At 24.1% G+C, this 24,399-nt stretch overlaps 15 protein-coding genes and 2 non-coding genes across 17 annotated transcripts; 3 read left to right on the plus strand and 14 right to left on the minus strand.

Moving 5' to 3' along the window:
- Nucleotides 1-3,579: 3,579 nt before the first annotated feature.
- Nucleotides 3,580-4,215, minus strand: AAJ76_140004215 (hypothetical protein; the record flags this gene model as incomplete). The annotated part of the gene is made up of 1 exon (XM_024474030.1): nucleotides 3,580-4,215. The coding sequence occupies one exon, from the start codon at nucleotides 4,213-4,215 to the stop codon at nucleotides 3,580-3,582; it is 636 nt and encodes a 211-aa protein (XP_024331416.1).
- Nucleotides 4,216-4,401: 186 nt separating this feature from the next.
- AAJ76_140004770 (hypothetical protein) lies at nucleotides 4,402-4,770 on the minus strand (the record flags this gene model as incomplete). The annotated part of the gene is made up of 1 exon (XM_024474035.1): nucleotides 4,402-4,770. One exon carries the CDS (start codon nucleotides 4,768-4,770, stop codon nucleotides 4,402-4,404), a length of 369 nt encoding a protein of 122 aa, XP_024331417.1.
- A 107-nt stretch (nucleotides 4,771-4,877) lies between these two features.
- AAJ76_140005015 (hypothetical protein) lies at nucleotides 4,878-5,015 on the minus strand (the record flags this gene model as incomplete). Its single annotated transcript, XM_024474038.1, has 1 exon — nucleotides 4,878-5,015. One exon carries the CDS (start codon nucleotides 5,013-5,015, stop codon nucleotides 4,878-4,880), a length of 138 nt encoding a protein of 45 aa, XP_024331418.1.
- A 2,446-nt stretch (nucleotides 5,016-7,461) lies between these two features.
- On the minus strand, nucleotides 7,462-8,469 carry AAJ76_140008469 (rna polymerase ii transcription initiation nucleotide excision repair factor tfiih subunit ssl1; the record flags this gene model as incomplete). Its single annotated transcript, XM_024474051.1, has 1 exon — nucleotides 7,462-8,469. The coding sequence occupies one exon, from the start codon at nucleotides 8,467-8,469 to the stop codon at nucleotides 7,462-7,464; it is 1,008 nt and encodes a 335-aa protein (XP_024331419.1).
- Nucleotides 8,470-8,498: 29 nt separating this feature from the next.
- Nucleotides 8,499-8,579, minus strand: AAJ76_140008579. Its single transcript has one exon. It is a non-coding gene; the product is annotated as a tRNA-Ser (tRNA).
- A 185-nt stretch (nucleotides 8,580-8,764) lies between these two features.
- On the minus strand, nucleotides 8,765-9,109 carry AAJ76_140009109 (an1-type zinc finger protein 6; the record flags this gene model as incomplete). The annotated part of the gene is made up of 1 exon (XM_024474052.1): nucleotides 8,765-9,109. One exon carries the CDS (start codon nucleotides 9,107-9,109, stop codon nucleotides 8,765-8,767), a length of 345 nt encoding a protein of 114 aa, XP_024331420.1.
- A 454-nt stretch (nucleotides 9,110-9,563) lies between these two features.
- Nucleotides 9,564-10,295, plus strand: AAJ76_140009564 (heat shock transcription factor; the record flags this gene model as incomplete). The annotated part of the gene is made up of 1 exon (XM_024474053.1): nucleotides 9,564-10,295. The coding sequence occupies one exon, from the start codon at nucleotides 9,564-9,566 to the stop codon at nucleotides 10,293-10,295; it is 732 nt and encodes a 243-aa protein (XP_024331421.1).
- Nucleotides 10,296-10,393: 98 nt separating this feature from the next.
- Nucleotides 10,394-11,551, minus strand: AAJ76_1400011551 (ribosomal protein l14e l6e l27e; the record flags this gene model as incomplete). Its single annotated transcript, XM_024474008.1, has 1 exon — nucleotides 10,394-11,551. The coding sequence occupies one exon, from the start codon at nucleotides 11,549-11,551 to the stop codon at nucleotides 10,394-10,396; it is 1,158 nt and encodes a 385-aa protein (XP_024331422.1).
- Nucleotides 11,552-11,610: 59 nt separating this feature from the next.
- Nucleotides 11,611-12,363, minus strand: AAJ76_1400012363 (hypothetical protein; the record flags this gene model as incomplete). The annotated part of the gene is made up of 1 exon (XM_024474009.1): nucleotides 11,611-12,363. One exon carries the CDS (start codon nucleotides 12,361-12,363, stop codon nucleotides 11,611-11,613), a length of 753 nt encoding a protein of 250 aa, XP_024331423.1.
- Nucleotides 12,364-12,614: 251 nt separating this feature from the next.
- AAJ76_1400013838 (hypothetical protein) lies at nucleotides 12,615-13,838 on the minus strand (the record flags this gene model as incomplete). The annotated part of the gene is made up of 1 exon (XM_024474010.1): nucleotides 12,615-13,838. One exon carries the CDS (start codon nucleotides 13,836-13,838, stop codon nucleotides 12,615-12,617), a length of 1,224 nt encoding a protein of 407 aa, XP_024331424.1.
- Nucleotides 13,839-14,679: 841 nt separating this feature from the next.
- On the minus strand, nucleotides 14,680-18,261 carry AAJ76_1400018261 (dna topoisomerase ii; the record flags this gene model as incomplete). The annotated part of the gene is made up of 1 exon (XM_024474011.1): nucleotides 14,680-18,261. The coding sequence occupies one exon, from the start codon at nucleotides 18,259-18,261 to the stop codon at nucleotides 14,680-14,682; it is 3,582 nt and encodes a 1,193-aa protein (XP_024331425.1).
- An 830-nt stretch (nucleotides 18,262-19,091) lies between these two features.
- AAJ76_1400019092 (hypothetical protein) lies at nucleotides 19,092-20,066 on the plus strand (the record flags this gene model as incomplete). The annotated part of the gene is made up of 1 exon (XM_024474012.1): nucleotides 19,092-20,066. One exon carries the CDS (start codon nucleotides 19,092-19,094, stop codon nucleotides 20,064-20,066), a length of 975 nt encoding a protein of 324 aa, XP_024331426.1.
- A 449-nt stretch (nucleotides 20,067-20,515) lies between these two features.
- AAJ76_1400021202 (rna-binding protein) lies at nucleotides 20,516-21,202 on the minus strand (the record flags this gene model as incomplete). Its single annotated transcript, XM_024474013.1, has 1 exon — nucleotides 20,516-21,202. One exon carries the CDS (start codon nucleotides 21,200-21,202, stop codon nucleotides 20,516-20,518), a length of 687 nt encoding a protein of 228 aa, XP_024331427.1.
- A 510-nt stretch (nucleotides 21,203-21,712) lies between these two features.
- On the minus strand, nucleotides 21,713-22,438 carry AAJ76_1400022438 (hypothetical protein; the record flags this gene model as incomplete). The annotated part of the gene is made up of 1 exon (XM_024474014.1): nucleotides 21,713-22,438. The coding sequence occupies one exon, from the start codon at nucleotides 22,436-22,438 to the stop codon at nucleotides 21,713-21,715; it is 726 nt and encodes a 241-aa protein (XP_024331428.1).
- Nucleotides 22,439-22,967: 529 nt separating this feature from the next.
- Nucleotides 22,968-23,627, plus strand: AAJ76_1400022968 (transcription initiation factor tfiif subunit beta; the record flags this gene model as incomplete). The annotated part of the gene is made up of 1 exon (XM_024474015.1): nucleotides 22,968-23,627. The coding sequence occupies one exon, from the start codon at nucleotides 22,968-22,970 to the stop codon at nucleotides 23,625-23,627; it is 660 nt and encodes a 219-aa protein (XP_024331429.1).
- A 48-nt stretch (nucleotides 23,628-23,675) lies between these two features.
- AAJ76_1400024014 (peptidyl-trna hydrolase ptrhd1) lies at nucleotides 23,676-24,014 on the minus strand (the record flags this gene model as incomplete). Its single annotated transcript, XM_024474016.1, has 1 exon — nucleotides 23,676-24,014. The coding sequence occupies one exon, from the start codon at nucleotides 24,012-24,014 to the stop codon at nucleotides 23,676-23,678; it is 339 nt and encodes a 112-aa protein (XP_024331430.1).
- A 66-nt stretch (nucleotides 24,015-24,080) lies between these two features.
- On the minus strand, nucleotides 24,081-24,152 carry AAJ76_1400024152. Its single transcript has one exon. It is a non-coding gene; the product is annotated as a tRNA-Thr (tRNA).
- Nucleotides 24,153-24,399: the final 247 nt, after the last annotated feature.

Genomic DNA, 24,399 nt, shown 5'->3' on the forward strand with positions numbered 1-24,399 from the left:
ATATAATATAATCAACTATGAAAGATTGTTATTTATTTAAAAAAACGTTTTCCAAAATTTGAAAAAAGAAGGGTTAAAAAATAAATAAATATTCAGATTCAAACTTTTTATATATATTGATGACTAGCTAACGCTATTCCGTTTGAAACGGGGTCATAAATAAATAATATTCTTATTTTACATTTTGTACATGTTTTTAGGCTTGGGCGCATCGTTTAAAGTAAAAAATGTCTTACATTGACATTGTAAAATTTGCAATAGTCACCATTTTGCAATTACAAAAAAATTGAAAAAAATAAAAAATACACAAAATCTCGAAATATCCTTTTAGTAACAACTATTTAGGTGGTATTTTAGTGCTTTTAAATGAAAAATTAAAACAGAATTTCACAATTTTTAAAAAAGAAGGGTTAAAAAATAAATAAATATTCCGATTTAAACTTTTTATATATATTGATTGATGAGTGATGACTAGCTAACGCTAGCCCGTTTAAAACAGGATTTTATATAAATAATATTCTTATTTTTCATTGTGTAACATGTCTTTAGACTTGTGCGCATTGTTTAAAGTACAAAATGTCTTACATTGTAAAGTAAAATTTGCCATTACAAAAAAATTAAAAATCTTATGAAAAATACACAAAACCCCATAATATCCTTTTAGTAACAATTATATACAAATCTTAAGGTTGTATTTGCATGCTTTTAAATAGAAAATACAAAGAATTTTACAAATTTTTTAAAAAGAAGGGTTAAAAAAAAAATAAATATTTAGATTCAAACTTTTTATATATATTGATAAAATTTTATGAAAGAAGAAGTATGAATATTCATAAAAGCAAGAACACTAATGTAGGGTCTACAAAGATAGTAAAACTAATTAAATAAAAAGGATTTTTTTTATTAGTTCCATATCGAAACAATATTTTTGTTTTGGCCACCTCACTAAAGGTTACACCAGGATGGTTGTCTTCAATACAAAAAGAGTAGCAGGGTTAAATATGATGTACTTGGATTCTTGGTAGATAATAGTTATGTTGTTTCATACAACAAGTATTTTTTAAAGAGGTAAATTGTCATATAAATGCCGGGGTTTGTACTTCCATTAAATCAGTAAAGTATATATTATAATATATTTATAAAAGTTACAATTGTGCAGAAATATAATTTACAGACAAAAATGAAGTATATAAAATTATAATTTAGGATGGGTTGCTACGCTAGAAATTTACTGGTGATTTTTTAAATATAAAATGTATGAAAAATCATAAAAAATTTATAGGCTTTCAGTACATCTACCACAAGAATAGATGATTATTTTTTAGCAAAAGAAAAGATAGATATTTTAAAAAATTTGGATTTGAGAAAATTATCCTTTAAAGTTTTTTAAATTAGTTGAAATTAATTTTAAAGCAATTTTTTTTTTAGAAATATCACTTTGCTATATAAATAAAGAAGGTCAGTGGTTATAGCGAAATAATAATTATTCTAAGATAATCATTAAACTATAACAGTTTTATCGCTAAAAAGGAAAATTAAGTTTGTAAGTGTTATAATTAAATGTTAAAGAAGCTGCATCTTTTTAAGATTTAAAAGAGTTAATTATTCTTCTTGTTCTAATACTGTCTAAGCAAGAGGTTTGCTTTCTAATGACAGCGAGTGGAATAGAGTCGTTGAAGCAGAAAGTACGGTTAAGGTAAAAACACCTTCGGATACATCTGTGCTTTTAATAGCCGAATTAAAGTCAGCAAATTTTTCTTTTATTATTATAATAATATGGCAAATGACTTTTTAGAAATAATAAATGCCATGGATAGAATATTTGTATAATAAAAAACTAAGTTAATTTTCATGAGATAACAATGATTTTTTTTGGTCTTTCAGGATCTATGACATAATGTTAATAGTATAAATGGGAAGCATAAAATGTTGTAATGTTGATAAATTAGTTCATTTTTGAATTTTAACCAAAAGATAGTTTTTGATATTATTATCATAATATAAATAAAGATGGCAATTTATTATTTTTATATGGTCCTGCTAAATCTGGAAAGATCTATTTGTACAATATATTACAAGAATACATAAATAAAAAAACAAATGTTTATTTAGATGGTAACAACTGGAATTGGTGCTGATCCGCTAAGAAATGGAAGAACGATACATTGTACAATGAAATTACTGTTTCATTGACTGAGACAAGTATTTCCAGGCAAAAGAAATGTGAAAGCATCTTTATTATTAATTGATGAAGCATCCATGTTATCGTAACAAGATTTAAATGCAGTTAAATAAATACAGAAAATTATGCAATAGTACAAAAATCTTTGGAGGAAAGACTTACTTTTGGGTGAAAATTTTAAACAGACAGCAAGTATTGCTCTTAAGGTTCTCCAGTTGATATAATATAAAATTCAATAATTAATTTCGAGCTATGAAAAAATATCAAAGTTTTAGATCTTTCAGATAATATGAGATCCAAAAATCATCCAGGTTTTACTAATTAGCTTCTAAGAATAAGTACTGAAGACAGAATTAATAAAAGCAATGAAATTGAGATTACTGAGAGGTAAATTGAAATAGAACATTTTTATGAAATAATTTATGGTAAAGGAGAGATAAGCAAAACCGTGATGTATAATATAATCTGAAAAAAGTTGTGATGTGTTTAATATAAATCTGATGAACTGACGTTTCTTTAATAAGAATTAATCAATAAACAAATAAATAAAAAAAGGGTAACGAAAAAGATTATATAACCCAATTTTAATGAATTGGTTTAACAACCACCAATGAAGTAATCAATAATACTAATACAAGGATACTTAATAATATTAAAAGAACATTTTAAACCTGAAAATTGCAGATTGAATAGAGTTTAAAGATGTTTATGAGCATATAACTTTTTCTCGAATTTATTAATACACACACCCTTCTGGTATGCCTTCTCATAAGTTTGTATTGAAGGTAGATAGAATAGTAATGTTACTTAGGAACATTAATTCAAAAATGGGGCGTTTTAATGAAGCTAGGCTGTAAATTAAAGCTCTAAAAGAAGATTGAATAATTTAAAAAATTGTTAAAGGAAGTGTAAAGAAGTTGGTAAATCAAAGAACTAGTATGATATCAAAATTGACTTTATTGGCATTTATATTAAGAAGAAAGCGGCTTTTTGTTAAATTGTCGTTTGCTATGACAATAAATTAAAGGTCAGGGACATTTTTTTCATAAAGCTAAAAAAAAAAATTCCTGATTGGATTTTCTATTATGATCAACTATATGTGGCTTTTTTTGAATAGATAAAAGTGACAACCTGTGAATTAAACTGGATGCAATTATTTAAAAGAACACAAGAAATACTATTTTTTATGCATTTTTAAAAGCGTAAAAAATGTTTTTTAGATAAAGAAATTTACTATGAACATAATCAACCTTTTAAAAATTATTAATAAAGAATATAATTACGTGATATCTTGTTCATGAAACAAAACACGTGAATTAGTACTTATCAATTTTTTTAATTTGTAAATTAAATGTTATTAGCAAAATTCTTTTTCTATTTAAAAAAATTTAACGTTTCTACCTTATCATTTTATTTGTTTCCCTTGTTATAATACCATAAACTGAATTTGGTTTGTTTAGATCAATAGCATCCATAAATTTTTTATATTCTTTAAATACAGTACAAAATATTTTTAATATATCTAAGGGTGCTTGATTAAAACCCAAAAATGCCAAACCAAACATTTTCATTGTATGCAGATTGGAATTACAAATTAATGATCTAGGATGATAATTTTCCGCATAAGCTTTGCAAATAATAAATGTATAAAACAATTCGTTCATGTTACTAACGGTTATAAACTCACATTTTGCTAAAACATTAAAAAATATTTTGACCCTTTTTGCTTCCACGCGGGATAATTTTTTTTCAAAAACTAATGATTTATAGTTTAAATATGTATTGTTAGCATGATTATTAATTTCTATAGGTAACCTTGATGTATTATATTTTAACCAAAAAACTAATGCTTTATAATAGAAACTAGATTTATCGCTAGTAATCATATCAATAATATCTTTTATAGTATCCTTAGAAAGTGCATTATACAAAATCATAATTGCGCATGCTTTTGCCGAGGTAATAAAAAAAAATTTGTCAATAAAGTTTTCAGGCTTGGTACAAATATCTTTTGATTTTTGATTTAATTTCATTTCACTGTTCCACCTAGCAGATATTATTGTCCGACCACAGTTTAAGCACTTAATTAAAGTATGATTTTTATGTTTATTTAGTTCACAAAATCTTTTTGATTGATCAATTAATTCAATATCATTGACTTTATTAAAACATCCAAATTTAATAAAATCAAAATTATCAAAATACTTATTAAACTCTTCTTATTCGATTTTATATTTAATCACTCGCAATATATTACTTTTAAAATGGCTTACGAGATTTAGATCTTTTCCTGATATTTTTATTGTAAAAAATTTATCTTTTTTAACACTTGGAATTTGAAATACTGGCTGATAATTTTCATTTAATGCCAAAAAATTCCAATAGCATCTCGAAAAATACAATAAATCTGTAATTATATTATAAATTGGATAATTACTTTTAATATCGTTTAATATTTTTTGATGTTGATTTTGTACTTTTTTATTATGTAAATTGGGCGCTTCGAAATGTAAGACAAGAATTCTTCTTCCTTTAAATTCTTCTGAGTCAAAATTTTTTATTATCTCGGTTTCTAAATTTTTTAACATATTATACACTTATTCCAATGATATATCTTGCTCACTATCAATGCTCTTGCCACTATTTTCTAACTTAAATGTTTCGCATTCAAAATTCTTATTATCATTGAAAGAAATCATATAGACAAAGCAATGATTTTTTTTTTAAAATAAGTACTTATTGGATTAAAATGTTTTTTATAAAGTCTTTTTCTTAATAAATCTTCTAAATCTTCACAAAATAAAAGACTAACTAACAATAGTATAAATTTCATGGGTATAATTTTTATAATCAATTTATACTTTTTAATAAAAAGTGTTATTTGCCATTTTTGGTAAAAATTAATATTTTTTTTGTATATAAGTATTAGAACACAAAATAAAGTTTTTAAATGTATTTAATTGTATAAGTCTTAAAAAAAACTTTAAAAATTAAAACCATTTAAAAAAATAAATATTGTTAAATTTAATCGAAATTTATGTAAATAAAAAAATACAAAGAACTACTAAAATCAAATATATTTATAATCGATAAAGTAAAAGAAAATTTTCATCATCAAAATAGGAATAACCTCCTTCAGAAATCTGAGAACCGTTGAAGTTGAGAAGAAACATAAGTACGATTTGCCGGCTAAAAAATGTAAATCTATGGACGAATATAAGACATGAATTTTATTTCCCTTGATTACCTGGGAAGTTGTAATAGCAAAGTATCATGAAATCTATAGAAAAGATATCCGTCTATACCGCTAAATTGAAGCATATGTGCAGCCCCCAAGTGTTAAAAATGACTCTTAAGAACCTGGTGCTTTAATCAGACGTTGCATTTAGATCCTTGAGAAAAAATTCTAGAATACAGTCAAGGAACCACAGGAAAGGGAGTCCTAGCCAAGAGAAGGTCAGTTGCCTTTTTGTGTAAAATACAAGAGTATGAAAATGTTATATTTAAATAAAAAATTTAATTATTTAAATTTACATCTGTCACTAAAATTTTCTTCTTTATTTTATTTATTAAAAAATATTAATAATGTTTATATTGTTTATTTCTTTATTTTCAACCATAAAATTATTAAGGTTAAAAATTATAATTATTTAAACATAGCCGATATCGATTGTAAGTGAATTATGTACGACAATCACATTCACAAATCTAATATAACAACCGTATATAAGTAAATAAGGTATTTGAAAAAAGTGTTTTTATTTGTAGCTTTTGAAATATTTAACAATTTGACAGTACTACTTAAAAATAGTCTAAATATTTTAAATATAAAAATGGCATAAAGGCTGTGAAAAAAACCAATTTTCTACAAAAATTTATTCAATCTAAAATTTTAATTTGCACCTGCATAGATACAAGACAACAAATAACAATGTATATAACTAATTGGACATCAAAACTTGCATATTGATTTGTTGTTTGACTGAAAAGATGAACCTCTTTTTATAACGAAAAAATGACATATTTTAGAAAATGTTTTAAAACAAAATTTAATACACAGAAAACCATGAACATTTAGCGAAAAAAACATCTATAGACAATGCAGTTTATTTATGTGATATCTTATATATTGGTGTGCAATAAAATTGGGAACGTGTGAAATAATAAAATATAACATTATTTAAATAAAAAAGCTTTAGACAAATATATCAAGATTAAGTTTAAACAATAATAAAAATATATTTTAAGAATTTAATTTTGATTTAAAACTATAAACATTAGTTTGACATGCTAATAATAAATTTTTTTTTGTGACACAACACACAGATATTAACATTTACATTTAGCAAAAATTTAGAAAAAATTGGCTAAATAGCATATATTTGGCTGGAAACATTAAAATTGTTTGAACTTATATGTTAATCCATAAATTTACCATTTTATAGCTTAACTATAAGATTGACTTAAAGCATAGTAGAATAATGTAAAAAAACTGGCATAAAACGGCTTGCTTGTCAAAAATATCATAACAAAAATCAATGCATACCTCTATTAATATGCAATGTAAACACTGCAAAAAAAAGTCTTGGTATATTTTGTAATAAATTAAACTTCTCTATGGAAAGTTTTTACATAAAACACATCTTAAAAAAAACATATAGAGGGTTAAAAGTATCGTTTAAAATAGGATATCTTAAGCTGGTCACATAATAGTAAAATTTTAGTTTGATTTTAACAAAAATTTTAAATATTTTTAAAAGTAGTTATTTGCTAATTTTAAAGTAAATTCCGTCATAATAATACTTTAAATATTTTTAAGAATAAATATGCGAATAGTTGTGAACATAAAAATGATTTATTTTTTAATTAGCTTATTTAAGTTAACAAATTAAAGTTTTAAATGCTAACTTAAATGTGATAATTTTAATTGTGGCTTTTGCTTTTTGATTCAACAGTTGTGATCAAAATACTTATTAAATTTCGACGTTTTACAATAATTAGTTTTTTTAGAACAACAGCTGCTATCTTTTTTATGAATTAAAATGAATCATTTTTAGTCATTTGCAGAATTTATGATATGCTAATTATTAAAAAAATAAAGCGTAAAATATAAAAAATAGTTTACAAATTTTAGCTTAGTAAGATTTTTAAATATCAATACTATATTTATGCTTTTTTTCGCTTGAAATTTTAATACAAGTAACTTAAAATGTAATAATTTATTTAATCTATAAATTTAATTGAAATAAATTAATTTAGATCTATATAGAATTACTTATTTAATTTTTACATCCCAAACAAAAGTTAAGATTGTTGTGTACAAATAAATCACAACTATCGCAGTAAACGGAATTACATTTTTCGCAAGAAAAATTTCCAGGGCTGTTACATACAAAACATACGCCATTACAACACTTCGTAAAAGGTGCTAATGGATACATATGTTGAAAAGCTTTTGCAATATTTAAAGAGCTGACAAGTTGCAATTCGCAAATGGGGCACCCCATGGGTAAAGAACAAATAAAGGTTTTACACAATGGACATTCATAACCCACACTTTGCAGTTGTAAATGACAGGCACATACGCCTTCCTCATAAATCACTTTAGGGAAGCCAAGCTTAATCAAGTTAATAGTACTACTATTAAGTTCTCCTGGTACGGTCATACACCTAAGAATGTAATTAAAGTGGTCAATATTTAGCGGAACAAAAAATTTACCACCTGTTGATTCAACAATATTTTTATAAATCATTAGTTCTCCACATAAACTAATAATATTAACTTTAATGTTATGTTTACGCAGTAAATCAATAACATCAGTGTAAGAATCGGGATCTTTTAGAACCAAACTTGACACAATAACTAAAATTTCTCTACAAAATGTATAAGATTTTATTTGGTCAATGGCATCATACAATCCATTAAGTAGTGAAAAATTTCCTTCTCCCTTCTGATTTAAAAGATCTGCAATTTCTACGCTATTTGTAGATTTTACCGTTTTTTCATTGACCGTTGAAAAAGATAATCCAGAAATGGGATTCTCAAGAAAAAAAGTTGGTATAAATTTCTCTAAAGATCTAATAACATTTTTTCTTATCGAAGGTAAATAATCGTTTTTATCTATAGAACTAGAAATGTCAATTAAAATATGTAAATGTCGCAAAACTCCTTTTTTCCTATCATTATAAACAAATTTATTCAATTTAAACTCTTTTATAGTATCACTTCTTTCATCATCTAACCAAGTTCTTTTATATTCTTTTTCCCATGCGAAACCGCCTACCATTTAAGGATACAAAAAAAAAACAAAAAAAACGACGGCGACGAGATTCGAACTCGCGAACCAGAAGGAACCAGATTAGCAATCTGGCGCATTAACCACTTTGCTACACCGCCTTAGAAAATGACAAAATTAAAATAACAAATATTTTTAAATGTTAATCTTTAATAAATCACATTTTTAGCAAATCATTAAACAAATTAAATATTAAAATGTCACTTCAAAAATATGATTTTCAAATTAAATTTACATCTAAATTAAAACAAAATACTAGAAAAAATTTGATACATAAATTCTTTAATTATTGATCTCCTATACGATTATTTTGCAATTTAGGATTGTTAATTATAAGTTTTTCCATTGCCAAGCTTTTAAAATCAAAAGTACATCCATGTTGATCATAAAATCTATGCCTATTACAGTAATTATTTCCACATCGGCATTTATAGCAGCCAACCAAATTTAGTTTTCTATTACATTTACTGCATTTATTTTTCATTGTATCAGAATGTTTTGTAGATTTTGAGCTATTAAGAATATTATCATCACATTTTCTCTTTTTTGATGGAAGTAACAAAATTTCTTTAGATTCTTCTTTTTGCTTTTTGATACAAATGCTTAGTGTGTTTTCTACCGTGTTTACCATAGCCCTACTTTATAAAAATATTTTAATATTTTTTCAAGAAAGCTGAAATTGGTAATTTATTTTATGCAAAAAGAAAAAAAACTTTTTAAAATAAAAATGCTATTGTTTTTTTATTAAACATGTTTTAAAAATCTTTTCAATAATGAGTTGTGAATTAAATTCTTAGAATGCATTAGAATATGTATAAGATGAATATCAACCTCCCCTCTGACCAAAGAATCGTTTTATAACATTAATTTTTTAAAAAACTTTCCAATATTAATTTGTGAATTAAATTCTTTTTATTGATAATTTCTAATACTGCGATTAAATATGTTAATCTTCTTATATACATTTTTTATGACTATTATAATATGTTTTAACCTTAAATGGCTTTTTGTTTTATTTTGATGCGTTTTATAAATGATTTCTGCAACATGTCATTTTTTTATTAAAATTTGTAGGCCCATAAACCATGAAATCTGACAAAACACCTAAGATAAATAAATTTATTAGACGTTTATATAAAATTGTCAATGATAATTCATTTTCTGAAATTCAATGGACTACAGACGGTCTTAGATTTTATATCACAGATAAGACTGCATTTATGCTTAATGGTCTTAAATATTTAAGTAAAACAACAGAATACAGTGCCTTTGTTCGACTTTTGTATGTTTATGGCTTTTCTAAATCAAAATCTTTAAACGCATACGAAGAAGAATATTATCATAAAAATTTTAAAAGAGATGGTGATAACTTACTACCGTGCATACAAAGAACTGTAGAAACCAAAACCACATTACTACAAAAAAATACTAATAGAACGCCTAATCAATTACAAGATCTTTTACAATATTTAAATAATCAAAATTTTAAACTTGAAGGCGAAATTAAATCTTTGAAGGATCGTGTAGATCAACAGGATTGTACAATTAATGGTTTGGTGCAATTACTTACCAGAATATTTAGGACAAATGACAGTAATAAAGACATGTTACTACCACTAAATATCACTGAACACGGATCACCTATAAATAATGAACTTAGAATAAATTATGATAAAAATCAGGTTGCACGGCTAATGGCAGATACACCAAATATTGATGGTAGACTTGAAAATACAAATATAGAATTATCTAATAACAAAAACTTTCTTTTTGATTCAGATGATGAAGATTCAATTTATAAAACAAACTTTTTTTAAAGTTAAGTTTATTTATTTTGTAAGTTATAAATTAAATTTTTAAAATATCTGTAATCTATTTATTTTATTAATAAGTAATGTACTGTACTACCTGAAAGTCAATTATCTTTAATATTAGCTAATAACATTAGAAGTGTTGTACTTGTTACATCTCCAACTGCAGTCACTATTGGCAATGATATAATACCAATGTCTCCATCATAACACTGTAAAAATTTAGCTAACATTTCTATTAATTTTAGCAACAACATCACTTGAAAAATAAAAAATAAAATAAAAAGTGCATAAAACATTAAAGATCTTTTTAAGTCAAAAATTGATGATAACAAAATGTAGAATACAATCATTAAAAATGATGTTATTATCAAAGTTAAATAAGACAATTTCGAGTTATGTTCTGTACGGTTACTTACTGATGTAAATATCTTATGAAGATAAATAAATGATATAGAGACAGCTAAACCTGAATATACTGGGAAAGAAGAGGCAACAAATGTGTATTTTATAGACATTTTATCAAGAATATATCCACCAAATGTACTTAAAATGTATGTAAAGGCCAAAATACTTACAGATTGTATTGGCATCCTTTTTTTGCTAGCACATACAAAAAAAATACAAAACGGAATAATGCATAAACAGCTAAGAATAGTTAGAGACAAAATATAAATAGAAAAATGTTTAAAATAATCTGTAAAAAGGATTAAAAATCTAATACTAAGAAAATCTGATAAAGATCCTAAAGTAGGTAAAATTACATTATCTGGACTAATAGACATCCATTTAGAAAATTCGATTGTTAGATACAACAATAGAATAAATATTAATGTAGTTATTGTACAAGTTACTAAAGAAGTTGTTAAAATAGTAGTTAATAATTTTAACTCAAATATTCCTACTAGTATTGATCTAGCAATACCTATTATTCCTATTGTAATGCCAATTGTAATTGATTGTAAAAGCACAAGGTTTCCATTATCAAATACATATCTAAGATATTTTTCATAAGTAACACAATCATTTTGTCTTAATGAAGATAAATACAGTGCATACAAAAGTTCAACATTCCCTTTAAAATTTAAAATACAATTTGACTGCAATAAAATGGGAAATTTTTGCATGCCTGTAGTTTCAACAACATTTTCAAGCAATTTTCCTGTAACTAGAAGACCAAATAATGAAATAATAAGACTGGGTGTAGACTGTAATAAAAGGGTAAAATCGCATAGGTCACACATCATTTCAATTAAGATCATAAAACTTATATTTTTATTTCAGTAAGATGTTTCAGTGTTGTTTTATGTAAGTTTTGTTTTTATTCCACAAAATTTCTATAAATTCTTGAGTGTTGTAGGATATATGAATTTACATGATCGAGATAAACATAAAAAAATATCATATTTGTTATAGCCACAGAAAAGATAGATGTATTTAGAATAATTAAAATAAGAGTCATACTTTTTAAATATCCATACATTGGGATTATAAATTTTATGAAAATACACGTGTAAAAAACCACAAAGAATATTACAGAAAAGAGGCAGTAATTATTCCTTTTTAGAATGTAATAATTTCTAAGAGGTATCGAATTAAGGCGGAAAGCTATAATAATTTCTGCACATAGAAAAGTTAAAATAAAAATAATAACATTGATTGTTAAAGATATTAATCTGTTAAATATTTTGAAAATATAAAAATAACCTGAATCGATATCTAAATCTAAAGAAGTTAGTGCTACATGCATATTCAAAATAAAATCAGTCACACAAAGATTAATAATTAAACTAGAAATATATAAAAATACAGTTAACAAATAAGATCTTTGTATAGGCTTAACAAAATCATGCGTATACATTTTAAAGGATATTAATATCGTACAGATCAATACAATAGGAAGTATTCCGTAAATTGTTAAAAAGTGTAAAGTGTATTTTTCGAAATTTAAATTAGAATATCTTAGACAAATTAAAACATCTTTTAAATTTTTATCGTGGGTAAAATTTTCTGGAAAGCAAGAAAACAAAATGATTATTAAATCAAAAATAAATATGTAACTTAGATTATCCATAAAGGGGTTATTAATAATTAGAAAACAATTAAAAATGTTTTTATGTTAGAAAAGAAATGCAGCAAAGATTAAATAATTTTTTATGTTGAATATGTGAAATTTACTAATATTCTAAAAATTATTATATTTTGTTAGCTTATTTCAAAAAGCTTAAATTTAATTAAATAAATGAATTTGTATACATAATTATTTATCTAAAATAATTATTTTTTATTAAGAAATAAGTCTTTACGTAACAACTAATGTATTCTCTACAGTAAATCAAAAAAAGATTGAAATTTTTCTAAAAACTCTTGTGGAAAAAATGCTTTAAACTGATCAATTTTTTTAAAGTATTCTTTTACAGGATATTCTTCTAATATGTGTTCTATAATTTGTAAATAAAATACATCGCCACTCTCTTTGTACAAAGTAATTCCATGGTCAAATGCCAAATGAAAGGAAGGCACATTTTTAACTATTTTTTTTATGTATTTTTTATCAAATTTTCTTTTTAAAAGAACATATAATAAATTGCAATTGTCAAGTATTAACAAATGTAATAGTTTACACCACTTTTTTGTTAGTCCAGTGTTAAATATTTTTTCAATATAAATTACACGAAATAATATGTCAAAATTTGAATCATTAAGTTTTATATTAATAATTTTTAGATAATATGGTATACAAAACAGATATGTTCGTAATATTTTATACTTAAATGGAAGATTTAGTGGATTATTAAAATATTCCAATCTATTACTATATATTTTACAATTGTAAATTATCTCAGGATAAAAATTAATAAAAATCCTGTGATATTCATTTATAATTTTGTATTTTGAATACAACAACTCTATTTCAAGTTTTCTATAATCTAAATTATTTGAATGTAGCAGATACAAGCCTTCTCTATATTCCAACTTGATTGCCTTTAAAAAATAGTAAAAAGATTTATAATACGGAATTACAAATTTATCATTTTCTAAAGAATCTAAAAGAAAACATAAAAGTGGAGAAATTTTATACTTATAGTTTAAAATTTGTAATTTTTTAGAATTTTCCATATTAAATGCTAAATTACCAAGAAAATTTTGATCAACAAGATATAGCTGATGATAATTAATTTCAATAGTAAGAAGAAGTCTAAATATTTCATAAATTTCATTTTGACTAAGTTCTGTATTTTTATTCTTTTCTATTCTATAATTTGTTGGTAGATTTTTAATGTCTACTTGGTAGTCACTCGATTTAAAAAAATTTTTTTTTATGCAGTCTACGATTTTTTCATATTTTAATAAATTTTGAAATATGAGAGGACAAGTTATTTGTTCGTTTGTATCTCCAAAAAATATATAAATTATTAACTTTGTGTAGATATCATTTGGATGTATTTTATAATATATTTGTGATATACTTTTAGATATTGTCCTAGGTGCTAAGTGTTTATGCTTGTATAAATATACAAAATATTTAGCATTTATTTTTTTAGGCATAAACGAGGGTGTAAAATAAAACACTGTTTTTTTACAAAATAAATAAAATCACTAGAATTTGATAAAAACGTTTTTAATAAATAAATTAACTAGTACAACTCGTCCTATAAGATGTAAAAATTATAATATTAATATTTATTCTATACACTTTAGTTTTATTTACTAAAAATTTGAATTTATAAAAAATAAATCTTGTAATTTTTTATTTGTTTAATTGGCATATTTCTACATTTGATGTTATAAATTGAATTTCTAAAAAATTAATCTTTTAAGTTTCAATTTACTAAATAATACTAAATGCACTATATTGTATTTTAATTAAATTTATTGTACATTTCCTTCCTATTAAATCACTTCAATAATTTAACTTTTAACAAAAACATTTTTATTTATTTTTTTATATTTGCAAATGATAGTGCAATGTTATTAGCTTGAGTTTTTTCTACAAGTTGAAGTAACAAAGCAAAAAATCAATTTTAATGTAAAAAATTACTGTGTATTAAATATTTAAAGTGAGAATATTTTTAAAGCTATGAATTTGGATTTATAACTAATCTTACTTGAAAATTACAAAAGAGAAGTAATATTTTTTTGATTATTTCTTATTGAAGAAGAGCCGGGTTTTCAGGTCTTTGCATTAGTATTACCAGTGATTTAAGATCACATTACATCATTGTATTATTTAATACACTACTCTCTCAAAAATATAAAAAATTATACAATTTTTTAAATAAAATAATCTTTTTTTCTAACCTAGAATATTTTACGAACTAAAGATTTTCTAAATTTTTTTGAAATAAAACTATTGTAAAAAATTTCAGGATTTTCAATAAAATATAATTTAATATTTATGCCACGCATTAATTTTACTTATATCGCTCGATTCTGTATCATCAATAAATAAGTCACGACTCAAAGGTGTTTTTATTTCAGTAGTATTCTCCTTATCTTTCTTAATTTTTTGCCGTTTTTGAGGTTCAATTTTTGTAATTTTAGCTCTTTTTGTTGATACAGATTTTTCTGTAGTCACACTTTTTTTTACTGTTTTTTTAGTTGGTGTTGTTTTTGTGATAGTAGTCTTTCTTTCTGAAATTTTTACAGTTTTGTTAAGTTTAGATTTCTTTTTAACCGGCTTTAGTGTACCTACTGATCCATTTCTTAACTTTTCATATTCTTCCTCTTCTGCGTGCAAAAATTCAATATATTTTTCTTCAAATTCATCTAAATCTTCATTCCATAAATCTTTGGGTGTTTTTCTTAACAATGATTCATATTCCTTTCTACTTTGTTCGTATTCTTCATTAAGCTTTTCAATCCTCTCAAATGTCAGCGAATAAAGTTCCATTGACAAAAGGTAATTATAATTATCAAATGGCTCGTAATTTTCTTTCTCAAGCTCGGATATAATATCTTTGCGCTTTTTTTTATTTATTATTAGTTGATCTGATACTACTGCTTTTATAAATCTAACCTTGTTTTCATTTTTTAACATTCTTTCTTTAAGTATTTCTAATAATTTTTCTTTTCTCTTTAAATAGAAAGTTAATCTAACATAATAAAATTCTTTTATTATTTCTTCTGGTGTTTCGTATTTCTTTATTTTATGATTTGGATCAAAACAAATCATATTATTAGTTGAAATCAAAGTAGAAAGTTTTTTGTTCTTTAATTTTTTTGAGTAATGTATTTTTATATTAATTGTCTTATCAGTGTTACAGTCATCATATTCATCAATTAAATTACTTTGTTTTAGACTGTCTATATAAGATTTATAATTATAAGTCCAGGTCCCTACTGGTAATTCTGTAATGTGCAAATCTGTCTCTGTTTCCTCCCAAACACCATCTGTTTGATATTTACCTGGTGATAATTTAGTAACTGTACCTACAAAATTTCTATAATAAGGCATCATTTCAATCATTGGTTCATCTTTTAATAGTTTTCTAATATTATTTACAATATCTAATGGATTAAAATTAGGGATGTTTGTAGACCAACCTGTTCCAATACCTTCTGCCCCATTAACCAATACCATAGGAATAATAGGAACATACCACTCTGGTTCGATCGATTGATTCTCTTCATCTAAATATTTCAAAATTAAATCATCTGATTTATGAAATATTAATCTAGTAATAGGATTAAGATAAGTAAAAATATAACGATGTGCTGCAGAATCCTTTCCGCCTTTTAATCTTGAACCAAACTGTCCTTCTGGTACAAGTAAATTTATGTTATTTGAACCAACAAAATTTTGTGCTAAACCGACAATGGTTGTATTTAAAGAAACTTCGCCGTGATGATACTGTGTAGATGCATTAACTGACCCAGCAAGGACTGATACTTTAACTTCCTTATAAATATTTTTTTTAAAACAAGTAAATAAAATTTTCCTCTGTCCTGGCTTAAACCCGTCTAACACATTTGGTATTGATCTAAAATTATCAGCCATAGAAAATAAAATTAATTCCTTGTTAATAAAATCTGATATAGAAATTTCACTGGGCCTTTGATCTAAAAAAGTACCCTGTTCAAGACCAAGAAGCCACGTTTTTCTACTATCAACTTTTTTCTTGCTAAAAGCCAATTCAATAGACTCTTTATCTTCATCTGTCATTGGACAAAAATTCTTAACATGCAGAGGTAGATTTTTAAAATATTCTACTGCATCTTTAGCCGTCGATGTACCCAACCCTTTATAATATTTAAAAGTATAATTAGGGTTTTGCTCCTTAAATTCCAAATATTCTGGAATTGTAAAAAAATTAACTATTTCTCCTCTAGAATTTTTTCCTCTAACAATCGGAGTAATAAACTCTTGTAGAAATCCTGAAATTTTAAGTAGTGAAGGATACCAATAATCAAAAAAATTGATAAGAAGTCCTTTAATGTGACTTCCATCATGATCTTGATCTGTTATTATCATAACATGTCCATACCTTAAGCTACTAGTATCGGTGTACGTTTTCGCGTGTTGTAGCCCTAAAATCTTTTTTATAGCAATAATTTCTACATTTTCTGATATTTGCTTATTAGTAGCTTCTCTTACATTTAAAAGCTTACCTCTTAAAGGATACACACCTAGTCTTTCTGTTCCTACAATAGACCTTCCTGACATTACCATCGTTTTAGCAGAATCTCCTTCTGTTAGATACAATGTACATTCATTAGATTTAGCAGTGCCCGCCCATTTTGCATCTTCAAGTTTATCAATAATTATTCGTCCTTTTTTCTTACCATCAGTTTTCTTTAATGCAGCATCTTCTTTCGCTTTTACAAAATCTGCTATTTTCGTAACTACTTCTGTATTTTTTATGACTTTATCAATAAAATCTTTTAAAGGTTCACATTTAGAACCAAAAGCTCCCACACGTAAAGTTAAATTTTCTTTAGTCTGTGAATCAAATGCTGGATTATCAATTAATGAATTTATAAATAAAAACATAGATGATTTTACCTGAAATGGTTTTACATTACTAATTTTCTTTTTTTTAAGAGCTTCTATTATTGGATCAGTAAGCTGTTCTACAACGTGATTTACATGTGACCCACCTTTTGATGTAGAAATACTATTAACGAATGAAACTTGCTGAAATTGTTCTTCACTAGTTGTAAATGCAAGTTCCCACCTTTCATTTATTATTTCATGCACTACAACTGCATCTTCTGGAAGATATAATTTAACGTAATCTTTAAAATTCTTTATTTCGATTTTTTGTTCATTTAAATACACATTTACATTTTTAACTATGCCTGAAAGATCATAAACCCTTTTTTTAAATAACGAAACAATATCATCATCAAGATTTTTCATACCAAACCGTACCAGGTTTGGCTTAAAAGTTATTTTTGTAAAATCACTTTTTTTATATGTTTTAATCTCCGGCTTTCCTGTAACAGTCATATTATTTTTAAAAACTTGTTTATATATTTTTCCTACTTCTTGATCAGATGTCTCTACAACAAATTCTGATGAAAATATGTTGCATAATTTTGCACCATATCCATTTCTTCCTCCTGTAACTTTTTTTTCTTTATCATCATAATTTGATGATGTAAGAAGTTGGCCAAAAATTAACTCAGGAACATAAACTTTTTCTTGTGAATGTATTTTGATTGGTACACCTTTACCATCATTATATACACTTATTATATTGTCTTCTTTATTAATTTCTACTTTAATATTTTTCATTTTTGGGTCTCTTATCTTATTATCTGCTGCATTGACAATAATCTCATCAAATATTTTATATAACCCAGGAACAAAGCTGATATTTTTACTTACAATTTTTCCATTTATTTCATCCCATACGTACATGTTTTGTACTTCTTTTTCCACTGAGCCTATGTATGTATCGGGTCTTAATAAAATGTGCTCTAAAGGTGTTTTTTTTTGATATGTCTCTTCAATTGTCTTTGTCATGTGAGGGCTAAAAAATTTTCTTCTACTAATCACATTTAAGCCTAAAAATTAGTAATAAAAACCAGTAAATGCAAGTTTAAAAATAGTTTTATTTAAATATTTTGTATTGTCATTAATAAAAATTTTAAAAATATTGTATTTTTATAAAAATTATTGCTTTTTGCAATAAATAGTTATTTTAATAAAAGATTTTATTTTCATAAAATTCACAAAAATAATAAAAATTTATATCGAAGCACAAGTTTATGCATCTTAAAAATAAAACATTTTCTTTTTTTCTACATCTAAAATAATATAAAAAAGCTTTTAAAAATGTTTAATTGTAGCTTTGTGATATTCTAAATCTTGTTTAAAGAACGTCATGCTGCATTACTAAGATATATTCATTAAACATTACACAAAAAATAAAGTTTATTTTTATTTTACATTCACTAAAAAGCACAAAATGTTATAGTATAATGTTCTTAACATTGATTATAATAATATAGCTTTTTTAATTATTTTAAATTTTATTAAAGATTATAAGCATTTATTTTGTTTGTATGTTTATAAAATGGGTATTTGAAAGTTAGTTGAATTTTAAAACAAGTTTTTTACTTTAAATATCTTTCTTACTATTTTCATGTAGAAAATTTAGTACTTTTTTATAAAATTTTATAGTCAAAATAATCATAAATTTAAACAATATAATATTTTTTATAAATACTAAGTAAATACACCCAATAGAATTAAAATATCAGCATAAAATAATAAATAACATTTTTGAAATATTTTAATTAAATAAAAAAAAGGGATGTTTTATATAAATAAATTTTTAGCCTGTAAACACAATGTTTAAAATAAGCAAATGTCAGATATTTGATTTTATCTCCATCGTAGTTGAAAGTGCAGTTGGATACTATCTCTACAGAAATAATAAGAAACAATTTTATCTTGGTCTTCTAAAAACAATTAATATAAAACAAATAGCACTAGACATTCTTTTAATGATATTTATATCTATTTCGTCTTTAATAGTAATGATTTTTATGTTTATGTGGAATGTTTATATTTTAATGACATTTATAATTGTATCTATTCTTTACATCTCTTGTAAAAACACCTTATTTTTATGGTTATTTTTGCCTTTGTACTTTTTTAAAACAGGACTAGTTGACGATCCAAGAGTTCGTAGTACAATATATTTAAAACTGCCAGTTCTTGTATGTTTTGCTATATATAATCATATCAACTTATTTATTAGTATTGTTATTCTAGAATTAGTTCTTTCTACAGATTACAATGGTTTTATGAAGATTTTGTTTCTTTTTATGAATTTAATAATGATTTTTAATATAACAAAGAAGATTTCAGTAAATACTATCTTATTGCTATTTAAGTATAGAGATGGTTATATTGAAAGTTTTATAACTAGAATAAAAGCTATAGGAATAGTATGCATGTCATCAATCCTAAAGATTTTTTCTGTTTTTTATCTAAGCCCGTGGATAGAAGATTTTATTGTCATTTATTCTTTAAATCATGACACTTCTTATTTTGAATCAGTGATAGAATTAAAAAAACTGGAAATTAAAAAGTGTCATCGTGCCAGGTTTCTATTGTATCCTTATACTATAATTATGGTATATTTTACTTATAATTATGTTAATTTAACTTTCTTTGGGACATACCAAAAAATAATATTTTTTTTAGATTTTCATATTTTTTATATTGAAATTTATCAGACAATTTCAGATTATTACAGATTAATTGATAGTGAGATGGCATGTAAAAATAATAAATATACAGAAATAGAAATAAATTAGAAATACTAAGTAATAAATAGAATTATTTGACTTAATTATTTCTTGCTTTGTTATGTACAAGTGTTTGTAATTACAACAATTTTATTGCATTTTTAAAATACAATTTTCTTGAAAAGATTATATGAAACAAAAACTATAACTTTTAGTTAAAAATACATACAATTTATTTATTAAACAAAATGTCAAGTTTTAATGTTGCATGAAATATTAATCAAAAAGACATAAATTAATTTGATGCACAACATTTACATTCTTGATATCTACAAATATCCTTAAAATTTACAGTATAAATAAAAACATTCAATTAACATAAGCTAACCTCAAAATATCAAATAATTTTTATCACAAAATTAAAATTTAATTAAAAAAGATTAACTTTAAACTTTACAAACATTTATAAATTAAAAGATTGTTAAATTAATTTTGACATATTAAAATTTATTTATTAATCATTCCTCAACTCCTTCTTCTACAATTTCATTTTCTTGTTTATTATTTTTTCTCCTTTTCTTATAATCAGGAATGTGTCTCTTCCAGTCCTCATTTTCCATTTCTTTATCTTCTCCAAGTTGATTCTTAACTATCAATTTTTTTATTTCATAAATAGGATGCTTGTTATTTGCAATACAATCGTATACAATTTGCTTAACTACTGTCAATCCATCATAAGAACCCACTACCCCGATATGCTTACCTGTAATATAAATATAACATTTACTTATCATTTTTAAAGCTTTTAGTACCATACTATTTTTACCAATAAGTCTATCTCTTCTTTTAGTAAACACTTTTTCACTTTTAACCATTTTACGAATTTCTATAATCTCTCCACAATATTCATCCTCTAAAACTTTCATAGCAGTTTCAACATCAACATTTTTAGCTACAAGTCTAATAAAGTCACATCCTTTTACAAAAATAAAAGGATCTCTAGTGTTTGTATGTGTAAATACTTCTATACTTCTCTCTACACTATCAATGTTGCAAGATAATTTTTTATTCTCTAAAGCTTTGATAATATATTTACTTACTTGTTCTATATATTTATCCCGGTATTTGGGATAGTACACCAGAAATTTATTAATTTCTTTAAACGAATTTTTGAAGTCCTTTTCATCAAATTTAACAGTGTTCATAAAGGATTAAAAAATATACAAAATAAAATATAATAATTTATTACGATTTGAATATTTACATTGGCAGTTCAACTACAGTCTAAAATATATTTACGACAAAATATTATTTCCCTCTTGCTATCTTTAGTTGTAAAAAAAAGTTAATTGTTGTAATAATAATGACTACAACAGAAAACATAATGCACATCCGAATCTCATGTTTATTCATGGGGTAAAAAAAAAATTAAATTTATAATTCAATTTACTAGCCAAGAAATATTTGACATGCAACTGCTGAGTTAATGCATCGAGTATTAAGGTATACCTCCAATTTTATATTAAAAAATAAAATGAATTTTATTTAAATTTAAATGTGTGTAAACAAAAATAAAATTAGGTATTAAAAATATATTAAATTTTAAAATTTGTTGAAATACAAACAAAATAAATGATAACTATCAAGCATCAAATATTTAATAAAGAAAGCTAAAACCTAAAATTTTAAAAATAAAATTTACCATAAAAAATAATTTATTTTTTAATATGCTTATAATGATTATAACATTTTTTCAATTTTTTAAATAATTTACTTTCCGTGTATCCATTAACTTTACAAATTAAAGATTCATCAATTTCATAATCTTTTAAATCAAATACAAATCTCTTGTTTTTTTCCAATGTAAGTTTATTAATAAAATATTTAATAATTACTTTAAATCTAAAATCTATATCACAATTAATAATTTTATTAAAAATATTTAAACATTTTTCTGTTTTACCTTGATATAAATATTTCATACCAAGCTCTAATCCATCGAGCTTTGTACATTTACCTTTTATGTCACTACTTTCAAATAAATTAATTATTTCTTCACTGTATTTAATATTTGTTTTCTTAATGTAGTAAAGCACTATCTCATCTTCTATAAAAAATCTATAAAATATTTTAATAAATTTAAGAATTAATAAGTTGATTTCTGGATCATTTTGATAAAACATTCTAATAATTTTAATATTATCAATTACTTTTATTTTATAATAAATATCTTTAAATATTTTTATACACAATGACTTGATATATTTATTTTTATGTATAAAAACATCTAGTATTTTATTAAATGTACCATTAATAATTTCCTGGTCTTCTGATGATCTTATAAGTTTATGCAACTTTACTAATTTTAATTTTGTGCATGAATAAGTGTCAGTAGGTAAAAAAACAATTTTAGAAAGCTGAGCTATTTTTTTTGTAGACATGGGTCAAATATAAGATATCTTATAAAATTAAGAAAATGATTAGTTTAGATTTTTTATTATTTTTTTACACTGAAATTATCAAAATATTATTATTTTTAAAGAGATAAATTTATAAGGTTTACATTACCACCGTAAATTTTTATACATTTAAAAAAAATGACATTTGTTTATGTGTGCAAATCTATTGATAGTTACTAGAATAAGGTTGGTAAAAAGGTTTAAAACTAGAATTATGAACACAGTAATGATTATGAATCAATAGACACTGTAATATTTGAAATTTATGAACACAGTAATCATTTTGAATTAACAAACACAGTAATATTTAAAATAGTTGAACACAGTAATGATTATGAATCAATAGACACAGTAATATTTGAAATTAATGAACACAGTAATGATTATGAATCAATAGACACAGTAATATTTAGAATAAATGAACGTATATATAATTTAGAACTAATGAACGTATATATAATTTAGAATGAATGAACACATGTTTTGTTCCAACAATAAAAATCCCCTTTTAATGGAAATCGATGATAGAAAAAAGAATAAGAAAATAAATATTGTAAAACTTCCTAAATTTTTAGGAAATTATATTACAAATTTACACCAGCAAACAGATATTGGCGAGGTGGATATATCTGACAATGGAAATATAAAATTTCGTATTTATGATAAATCAGGAATCGGAATTCCTTTGGAGTACAATGTTAAACAAATAAGTAAAAATAATTCTGATATGTATGTCTTATCTAACACTCAAATATTATCTTCAATAGAAGGAGAAATAGATAGCGAATTAGTAGTTACTCCCATTATCAATAAAAAATATATTGAATTTAAAAAACAAAATGCTTATAAAGTTCCTAGCACAACGGCAATTATTGATTCCACAACAGAAAAAATAAGATTAGAAAAGATTGGAAATTTAAGAGAAATGGACTATTTGGCTAGAAAGAGAAAACAGATGTTAATTGATAAGAAAAGAGAAAGACTTGACAAAACTGAGGCCATGAATATTGTTTTTAATGCTTTTGAAAAATACGAAAGCTGGACTGTCCGTGATCTTGCAGATTTTACTGGACAACCGACTGCATTTGTACAGGAAATCGTAAATGAAATATGCAATGTAGATAAAAAAGAACATAAAAGTCTTTACACTTTAAAAAATGAATACAAATAGAAAAATAAACGTTATGCTTTTTGATTAATTTTTATTTTACTTGTATACTTAAAAAAGACTGAACTTTTTTATGAAGGATAAGTAATCTTGTAAATCAACAAGGTTGTATGGCCTAAGTGCTAGACAAGTAATAATATTTTCTGGTTGTTCTATCCATTCAACAATATCTAAAGAACTTAGAGTCTCTTTAATTTCTAAAATATCTTCTTTTTTAATTTTTAAAATAACAGTCGTCATTGTATCAAGAGATTTTAAATAAAGCTGTGTATCGCTATTAGATCTAAATAATTTTATTGCTTTTATTGCAGAATGACAAGCTTGTGCTATTAAAGCCCCTTTTTTAATACTTTTTATATCTGACACTAGAAAAATATATTGAGTTATCATTAGGGTGTTTAGATGTAAAACATAACTTCAATATGCTCTAATCTCTTACTAAAGAAAAAACAAAAATGCCACGACTGAGAATCGAACTCAGGACCTTCAGTTTACAAGACTGACGCTCTACCCCTGAGCTACAGTGGCTTAAAAATCTATTCGGTAGATGTTATACAAATAAATAAAGTGGGGGATTGTAATAAACAGAAAATAGTATGTAAGTTGTAGATATTTGTACTACTTTTTAGCAATTTTTTTACTTCTCACTGAATAAGTCAAAGAAACATTATTTTTATCGAATGATTAATTTTATTTTTATGTTAGAATCTTTTCCCAAAAGCCAATAAATTGCCTCCCACATGTGAATCTTGTTTGATGCAGCCATTTGCATTTT

Source organism: Vairimorpha ceranae (assembly GCF_000988165.1).
Source record: "Vairimorpha ceranae strain PA08 1199 chromosome Unknown NODE_14, whole genome shotgun sequence".
Lineage (NCBI taxonomy): Eukaryota > Fungi > Microsporidia > Nosematidae > Vairimorpha > Vairimorpha ceranae.